Consider the following 9,798-nt stretch of genomic DNA (forward strand, 5'->3'; position numbering starts at 1 on the left):
ACTACAGTACCTCATAGTCAGAGTTTAGTTATTTTAAATAGTTTTATCAACACCGTCTTAGCGGTAGTTAATTTACAGTATCTGCGTCTTCAACAATAAGCAATATTTTCCTTATAGACGTAATTTATCACTAGAACTCTCTGATTTTGGATATAAAAAAAATTCCAGGTGAGTGACGATCATTATAATTTTTTTAAATGTATACGAAACAATAATAATAATATTAAGTGAGATTTATTAGAGAATGTCCTGGCTGCACTCCCACTTTTGGCCACTAGGAAGAGACGCTGAACCATGAATAGTGCCCTGACGCACGGAGCGTCCCGCAGCAGAACTCCACTTGAGTCGGTACCGCACCGCCATCCTCGCGCTGGCCTGGCCGGGATGGAGAAGGACGCCCCTGGAGCGGAGCCACCCCGTCAGCGGAACGGCTTCGTGGGCATGCTTTATGGGGAGTTTACAGACACCCTCGACGACAAGGTCCGGTTCTCTGTCAGCCTGACGGAGAGCGCTCTGACCATCCAGAGGATCTCCTCATCGCCCGACCGGACTAAGGTGGTCTTCAACTTGACGGACTGCGTCGGTTGCCGGGCGTATAGAGCAACGGACAGCGCGGACGTCGGTGCCTACTTCACCGCCTATTTCTACCCCTTCAAACGGCGCTGGATGAGCGCAGGAGTGGCCCGGCAGCGAGTGGAGCAGTGTTTTCGGGTGGCGCTGGTTCAGGACCCCCGGACTAACCTGCGGGAAGCTGAACGGTGGGCTTGTGCCATCAGGGATGCCTCTGCGCAGCAGGCGCGCCGGAAAGACGGTGAGCAAGGTCACATTGTTTACATTCATGCATTTTATATGGGTCATCCCAGAATTCACAGACGATTAGGTACAGATTATAAATTTCATTGTATTTTTTAAATACATATAAGAATAACTTTGATAATGTTTTTTTTCTTCTATTATACGAGTGTCTGTATAATCAGACAAATAAAACTTTATCATAAGTAACGAGGTTGCATTGGTTTACACTCCTTTTGTCTGGTCAGAAAAAAATAGCTTTATTGTGTGAATTCTGCTTAGTCATGTATCATTTTTTTCCTCCTAGTTAGATAAATAGATTTTTTTTTGTAATGTATATTAACTTCTAGCTATTATTTAAAATATGTCTGTGCCCTACAATGCTCTTTGTTATATTGTGTAAATTCAAACAAGATGATTCATGTTCAAACTGACTCACAATCCTCGCAGAACTAGTTTGCCGGACATTTTTTCCGCCAATAACCTGCTGGACTTGCTTGGTAGGTGAAACATGAAGATGAAAAAGCATTCTAGACTAGCATACATAACTGCGTTAGTAATATGGGCCAAAGTTAATCAATTAATCATCCAACCACTCAGCTTTCCATATTCGACTTGTTTTCCTGCACATATTCTACATTGGAAAATAAAATTACCACAAAAAAGATGATGCACAGATTTTCATCTACCCAGTCTATTTACATTTCAAACTACTGCACTGTCAACAAGAGCGTCGCTGCTGCTCACACTCTATTCATCTGCGCAATCAATTCCCACCGAGGATTTATTGTTGATGTGAGGAAAATGAAAACACATCTGATTTCCACAGCTAAAACTGTCTAATGAGGTCCCGTCCTCCTTTGCCTCCCGATCTAATTAGCCTCTCATCTTGGATTACAATGAGGTGTTAATTAACATGTAAACAATATGGGAGCTGTTTACTCTGCTAATTACGACATCACTCATATGGAAGGGACTGTTTGCGTGCAACCGTCAAATTGATAACTGGGCAACCATTTAGGATGTTGCTTGCCAAAGATGGAAGTGGCGAAATAAAAATAAAATCTGTGCATCCAGCCTCCTGATGGTTTGCAGTCAGCAGGAGTTTGGCAGACAAGTGAAGATGGTAACTTGAGCGGTATCAGTGGCGCTTGGTGTCTGTCGTCCGATTGGCTTATCATTGATCCAGTTTGATGAGAATCTCGTGAAGATTTTACACATCTGTAAATTATAATCTGCTTTAGCATTCCAAATCTAAAGTAGCCTGTAAAACAGAATACTGTTGTGGTAGTAAATGGCGCTTCTGTCGTAAAGGGTGAATGAAAGTCAGCGTGAATTGTTAATCCCTTATCGAGTATTTATCCTAAAGTTAATTACATTTCAGCTTGCTGCAGATGGTAAGGTTGGATTAAAAGAGCAAGAGAAGAGCACAGTGCAAGTTTTGTATTATTTTAAATAGTCTGCAAATGAGAAGCATTAAAATACACTACTGATTGACTTCCAAGTTGTTTTGACTTCAATAAATACTACACGTTGGAGACGAGGAGGTTCTCAGTTCAAATTTTGCAGCTCCACGTCACCGAAAAAAAAAAATCAGGATGGTTGGATTACATTTTTGTCATTCTCTTCCACAGTTGAATTTCCACCATTGTACAGCATCTGATATTCTGGAAGTGAGAACGTCCTTTGTGCTTTGATACAAATAAAAACAATGCTGACCGTGTGTGGCTGAATGGAGGCACAGTTCGGGCATGTGCATGTTTGTTTTTCCACCCTCTCCTCACGCCTCCTGCTGGAATCACACCTCTGTAGCACATTGCCAATGTGGAGTCACATGCAGCTAAATCCTGCAATGCATTGTGGGTAATAGGTTTCAAGATGGATATAGTTTGGTTTGTGATACACAAAAAAAAGAGGAATCTGATTGAAGCACACTCAGATCAATTCATGAATTTAATTCCCAGGGATCACCAATTTGGAAATACGGCGGCCTTGCAGAGTCATGATCCTGGTCAACCCTCTGAGTGGACGAGGCCAGGCTCTCCAGCTCTTCACCGGTCACCTGCAGGGCATGCTGACTGAAGCCGACGTCCCCTACACGCTTGTCATCACAGGTCGGTAAAGCACACACACAAAAAATATTTCTTTAGTCTGAAATTGAATACATGAGGTAGTCTGGCATCACTCACTTCCAGTTAAATTCTGTTTTACAAAACCTTAAAGAGGAAATCACCCCTCAATTTTTCTTTATAAGTGCAACACAACTAGTTGAAACACGATTTTCTGATTAATATTTCATTTGTGGTAATTTTTTATTAGGTTTCCTCTATAATTATAAAGTGTAATATTTGTAAATTACTATAACCTATCTTAAATGCACTTTTTTGACAATCACGACAAACGACATAGAAAATAAATGGCTATTTTTTTCAGCCTTTTTTTAAATCAAGACATAAAGCCAAAGAAGCGAGCATCTCTGGGTGGGAGGGATTAAACTTTTAATCTCAGCAAGGGACCACTACACTGACAACTGGGCCATCCAAGCTCCCACTTACACACTCTTAATTCGGAATAGCCTAACAAATTTGTAGATGTGCATCATTTACTCCACTGAAGCCGCTGCAAAAAAAAAAAAAAAAAATACATAAACACACTCATGACTGGTTTCTTAAGTAACTAGCCAGCCCCAAGGTTGAGGTTAGCGTGTTAGTCAGTCACTCCTGAATAGGAAAGTGGTAATGCATCATCTTGAGAGCTGGCAGCCTTCAAGTGCTGACTTGGCTAGCTAAGCAGTTTGCTGCTTCTGCCGCTTTTGTCTGTCAGCACAACGCACAGCATCCCATCGACGCATCCTGACATACTGTACAAACAAAACAGAGCAAGGGAATGATTGTTGTGTGTGTCAATGTGATCAATATTGTAGTCGTCTGCATCGATTTGTGCTAATTTAGCTGTCTCCGTTCTTGTATGACTTTCCCTTTTGTTTGCCATTATTAACATGCTGCTCACGGGAGATCAATACTAGAAAAGATCCCCAAAAATGAACATACAATCTAATACAGTGCATTTTTATTTATGTACCGTATTTTCCGGAGTATAAGGCGCACCTAAAAAACTCCAATTTTCTCAAAAGCCAACAGTGCGCCTTATAATCCAGTGCGCCTTATATATGGACAAAGTTTTAAAATGGGCCATTCATTGAAGGTGCGCCTTATAATCCGGTGCGCCTTATAGTGCGGAAAATACGGTAGTGCTTTAACAACAGTTGTCGATTTTACAGGTTCTTGTTTAATCGCGTGTCGCTACGGCAACAGTGTAGCTTTGTTTTTACTTGTCATGTCTTCTTCCACTGCTTGTGTGTAATCAGAGCACCAGAACCACGCACGGGAGCTGGTGAAGAAGGCGGACCTGTCACAGTGGGACGCTCTCGTTATCATGTCAGGAGATGGGCTGCTCTTCGAGGTACTTGGACTAAATCCAGCTTGTTTCTATTCTACGCCTGACTATTATTTTTTTTTTCAAACAGGTGATAAACGGTCTGATGGAGCGTGACGATTGGCAAGAGGCCATCCGGATCCCTCTGGGCATTCTTCCAGGTGGCTCTGGAAACGCCCTGGCTGCTTCTGTCCACCACTACTCTCAGTGAGTTGGTCTTTTAATGAGTCATTTAAATGCATAGGCAAAAGAAGAGCCAAGAAAAATAATTACTGGGAAACAAAGTGATTTATCTTCTTCCTATGCTCTGAGCTGACTGGGCACATCATCTATCTAAAGGGAGGAGAGATACAGGAGAGGTCACTTAAGGCAGAGGGAATGATGTAATAGTTGACAGATTTTTTTTTTTTTCTTCTAACTTGTGTCTCTCAGGTCACCCCCGGCATGGAATGAGGAACTTCTTCTAAGCTGTGGCTTTATGCTGTGCAAGGGCCTGGTCGGTTCTTTGGACTTGGTGTCCATCCACTTGGCTTCCAAACAGCGTGTCTTCTCCTTCCTGTCCCTGGCTTGGGGATTTGTGGCTGACGTGGACATCGAGAGCGAGAAGTACCGCCACGTCGGGGCCATCCGCTTCCTGATGGGTACTTTGGTACGCTTGGCGTCGCTCCGAGTGTATCAGGGTAGGTTGGCCTACCTGCCCGTGAAGGAGAAGCCCGACCTTTCGTCCACTCCTCAGCGACCCTCGCTGTGCTCCTCCCTCCCTTGCCAGCTCATTCCCAATTCCTCGCCAGCACACAAACCGCGCCGCCATTGCAACAACTTCAACACCATCAGCAACTCCTCCATTCACGCCAAAACACCCGAAACTCCCAGCGACGGCAAAACCCGAGCACCAGTGGATTCTCTGCTCCCGGGACTAGACCAGCCGGTCCCGGAGAGCTGGACTGTTGTCAAAGCGGAGGACTTTGTCTTGGTGCTGGCAATTTACCAATCCCACCTGGCTGAGGACTTGTGGGCGGTCCCCGGCGCCACGGCGGACGACGGAATCATCCACCTCTTTTACGTGACTGCGGGGATCTCCCGCCCCGCCCTCTTGCGGCTTTTCCTCGCCATGGAGAAGGGAGCGCATTTAGCATGCGACTGCCCCCACCTGGTCTACGAGAAGGTGCTAGCGCTACGCTTGGAACCCATCTCGAAGGAGGGGGTGATCACAGTGGACGGCGAGACGATGGAATACGGGCCGGTTCAGGCTCAAATCCACCCCGGACTGGCCAGACTCATATATGGATGAAGGCAGATTATGTTAATCTTCTAGTTGGAGAGCTTTCAAGTTTGGCCTTTTCACTCAGTGTTGATCTCTTTGTATACGCTGTGCTTTCATAAGTGCCAAAGACATTGAATCAGCCTCGGAGAATTCTTCTATTTTTATACTGAAGCAACTTTTTTTTTTTATCATCCCTGCCCTTCGATTCAGGGTCCAAATTGCAAATTGTTTCTTCACTGCTGGCTGGTTCCAGCGGAACACACTTGAGAGATTGTGTACACATTTAACACAATGTATGTGTGCATGAGCACATTGTTGCCGTGGCAGAGGAGTACATTGCGCACTCTGCTGTCAGACCTCATCAGCGCCGCACATATGAAGACAAGCACATTTTTTCCCCCCCATATTCCCGATGGAATAGTCCAAGCCTCAGAGCAGGAGAAATCCCTGAGAAGATTTGAGCTAATCTTTGTGTATGCAAAAAAAAAGATTGTTCCAGAAAGGCCAATTTGGGTTGTTGCTCATTTGATGGGATTGATCATCTTCTCTTAAATTGGAAGATTGTACTCACCGTCTTGGTTCATGAGCCATCACCTCATGTGTCCTTATTAGCTTCATTTCTGCATAATTTTTTTTTTTTAAGTGACACTAATTGGGTGCATAAAAGAAGCACAAGGTCTGGTGTGTTGTGTTTCTTGCAATCTTTTGGCTGGAGGGAGTTGGGAAGTGTTTGGACTTTTATTTTTGGCCGTGTTTGATTAGCCTCAGGGTCGAGGAGACGGCAAATGTTAACAGGATCATCATTGGCTCATCGACACTGGTCATGCACAAATCATGTTGATGAATGGTTCCGCTGACTACGTTGCACAGGTATGCATGCGGCAGCTGAATATCATCATGCAGAGGCAACGGAGGATCTTAGATGACCTTTAAGGCAATTTCGTCTTCCTTGACAGCAGATAAAAGGACAACAGAATTACGGCAAAGCTGAAATGTCAAATGTTAACATTCATGGTCCGGCTTCTCTGTGTCTTCAGAGGGAATGATGATCTAAAAAGTCTGCACACCCCTGTTCAAAATGCTACAGTGAAGCTTTAACCTGTAATTTTAATTTTTATATTTATTTATTTTTTTAAATTATGGGTGGTGGAAAAACACATCATTCAAAACCTGACATTTGAACAGGGGTGTGCAGACTTTTTAGAAATTGCGTGTTTACTTTTTACAGTATTTCTATTGAGGGCCTAAAATAACATCTTCCTCTCACACATAAATCAAAATCATTCCCAATTGCAGAAGAACTCTCATTGTCACCCAATAACCTCTCACAATAACCTCTAAAATGATATATATTTTACTTTTGGTATAATAAGAGGTTTATTTTTTGTGTGAGTGAGAAATACTTTTGTATATGTGAGTTTTTTTTATGGTTTGAGTTGCTGAATGTTTTGTGTTTAAAGGTTTAAAGGAGTTTGAAGTTTGTGTTTAAAGGAGTGAGAGATTTTGTATGAATGTCAATTTTGTTTATTAATTAAATAATTGATTTATTTTGCTGAATTTGAGAGGGCTTGTTGGTGTGTATGAGAGTTTTTGGGTCAGCGTTTCATTATTTATTTGGTGAGTTTTGGGTGCGTGTGAGGTAAATGTTATTTTTGGCCTATACAGCATCTCACCTTGGATCGCAATGTACCTGAAGTAGACTTGACCGAAAAAAAAAAAAATCTCATTGCAGTACCCAGTTCTTTTTAATTCTTGCATTTAAATTAGCTTCATAATGCTGCAATAGGAAGAAAAATATTGCATCCTTGTTATCAAGGCGCTGTATGAAAACATATTACGCTAATGCATCGTCATGGTTACGCACAACTTACAGTAAATATTGCTATCTGGACTTACCCTGAGCTTTTTGAGTTATATAATGCACTCTCCTCAGACTGCCACACATCTTTTTTACTTAAATCTTAAGGATTAAAGCACACTTGTATTAGAATTTGATGGGGGGGGGGATAAAAAAATAAAATAAAATAAGCCTCCGGCATCTTATTGTAACTTACTGCCAGAAATATTTACGCGAACCTTGCATAGAATATGTAAACGAATGCTCTTGGTAGGATGTTGTTGCACTTGTGGTTCGCTATAATAAATTATTCCACTTGCTGCTGGAATGCAGCATCAGTCTGAACACAATTAGAATGGCTAGTGTCTTTGTCATGAGATATTATTCATAATTTAGGAGACGTCTCACTGAGTTATGTGCAGAAATGAGGTCACTGATGCAGTGAGGTTTGCTGTTAGATTTTAAACCGACATTTAAAAAAAAAAAAACTTTTTGGAGCAGGATATGGTACTGCTGGACTTGAGCTCTCATTTATGAGACGTACATACAATCAGCCTGAAAAATAATTTACAGATGCAGTAGGAAATTCAGTTATTGTTTTGTCTTTAAACATGCTGGTAAATGAAATGTAAATGCAGTAGATCTGTATACTGTTGTTCAGTATTGCTTTATGTTGATAAGACAATAAATTTTGTAATATCTGGAAAATTGTGTTTTAAATGTGTGCTTTTAAACAAATACATAAGTAAATTATTTTAGAGATATATTGATACATTTAACTGCGTAACACCACTCAATCACCACTGATTATATAATAATCCATAAAGAAAAAGCACTTTGTTTATTATTATTATTATTTCTATTATCGTTAGATTTAATTTATTTTTGTGTGGATTGCATTATGTGACAATGCTGATAAAACATTGGCCGATTTATCTCGCCTAAATTCCTCAAATTAAAACCAAAAGCTGTTTTTTTTTCTTCTTGACATATGACAGTTTGGTGTTCCAACGACAGAGGGCGCTAATTGCTCAAAAATGAGTTTTCTTGGTAAAACCACGACACGCGTGGAAGAACTGCAATGTATCCTTTCTTCCGCTTGGTGGAGACAAACACTACGTGATATACCGATTATGTTTTTTAAGCGACAGCGTGCTTGTGTGCAGGTATGTCAAGTTTGTATTTGTATAACAGTATATACCTTTTTATTGTTCCACTGAATGCATTACGTAATTATTTGTGACATGTCCAAACCTCTAATTGATAGTCAGAGCAACAACATAGGCGAGACAAAGACGACTAGACAACAAACAGGTAAAAGCCAACGCCCAAAAAAAAAAAAAAAAAAAAGACAAACAAGTCTTGAAAACAACCCACACAAGCAGGAAACAACAAATCTCAGCACATTAATTAGCACAACTAAAACCAACACAGCTGGAACCTGGAGATAAACTGCTTACGTACTTCAATGTGCACTATTGTACAATACAAAACCAAATAATGCAATGTGAGCCAATTAAAAATCCCACTGTGATTTATTTCATATTTGTTTACATTTTGAATCTGATTGATGCTTGAGAGGTTCTGACTCCCATCATTCTTAAGGCTAGGATATCTTTAATCCCATAAATATTTTTTTTGTGAGGCAACCTTAAAAGTCTGCTCATATTTTATTTAGTGTCCCCTAGCAGTTGTTAGAAGGTGTGCAGATGGATTCTTCCAGAACGCCACGTTTGTCTGTGACAGCTCAGCTTCAGTTTTTCATTTAGCAAAAAGCATGAGGAAGTACACCTCAGAACTAATTAGTTAATTAGCTGTTTGGAGAAAATGAAGTCATAAATTCATCTTGAATCTTAATCATTGGCAGATTTACACATTGTAGACACATGAAGTGGAAACTGTTAAGACTGCAATTTTAGACTTAACTCCATATGTGTAGAAGTCTCACATTGATTAGGACTTTACGAGAATGTCTCCAACAACTAGTCTATTGTCATGATTCATCAGATATATTTTTTGCAGACATGAGCAGTTTGTGCATCTGATCATGTGTACACTGTTTCCCAGAAATTCCACAGTCTTCTGTGAATTTGTTTGACCTCAATGAAGAGGTCAGAGTAGACTCACATTTAGGTGTGACACAGTATTTAGATTCAGCATAATGAGAAACAAGCAGGTTGAGTCATAAATGCTGGTCAATGTAAGTTTCTGGCCTGACTTTACACAGGCCACTTTATTAGGTACACTTACAGGTAATCATTTACATTGCATTAATGTAAGACTTCTATTTGTTTTATTTTTATTTTTTATTTTTATGAAGTAGGTTAATTAATTTATAAAGAGCAAGTCAAGAAAAAAAATTGGCTTTTTAATTACGTTTTATACACTGCCACTAGTCTAAACATGGTAGTGTGATTAATAATGTGTTTTTGGAATATAAAAATCTCATTTATTTTATTTTTTTGTCCCG

General features: G+C 40.6%; 1 protein-coding gene across 1 annotated transcript; it reads left to right on the forward strand.

The window, feature by feature from the left end:
- The first annotated feature begins 4 nt into the window (after positions 1-4).
- LOC125983526 (sphingosine kinase 1) lies at positions 5-7,495 on the forward strand. Its single transcript, XM_049744876.2, has 6 exons — positions 5-168; positions 279-811; positions 2,757-2,906; positions 4,160-4,254; positions 4,319-4,434; positions 4,660-7,495. The coding sequence occupies exons 2-6, from the start codon at positions 295-297 to the stop codon at positions 5,516-5,518; spliced, it is 1,737 nt and encodes a 578-aa protein (XP_049600833.1). The 5' UTR covers positions 5-168; positions 279-294; the 3' UTR covers positions 5,519-7,495.
- Positions 7,496-9,798: the final 2,303 nt, after the last annotated feature.

This window comes from Syngnathus scovelli, chromosome 16 (assembly GCF_024217435.2).
Source record: "Syngnathus scovelli strain Florida chromosome 16, RoL_Ssco_1.2, whole genome shotgun sequence".
Taxonomy (NCBI): Eukaryota; Metazoa; Chordata; class Actinopteri; order Syngnathiformes; family Syngnathidae; genus Syngnathus; species Syngnathus scovelli.

Bases quoted from the DNA above. Each gene is read 5' to 3' on its own strand.
- LOC125983526 (XM_049744876.2), top strand. From the start codon at position 295: ATGAATAGTGCCCTGACGCACGGAGCGTCCCGCAGCAGAACTCCACTT. The intron at 4,255-4,318 runs GTACTTGGACTA...TTTTTCAAACAG, and splicing joins GAGATGGGCTGCTCTTCGAG to GTGATAAACGGTCTGATGGA. The intron at 4,435-4,659 runs GTGAGTTGGTCT...TGTGTCTCTCAG, and splicing joins TCTGTCCACCACTACTCTCA to GTCACCCCCGGCATGGAATG.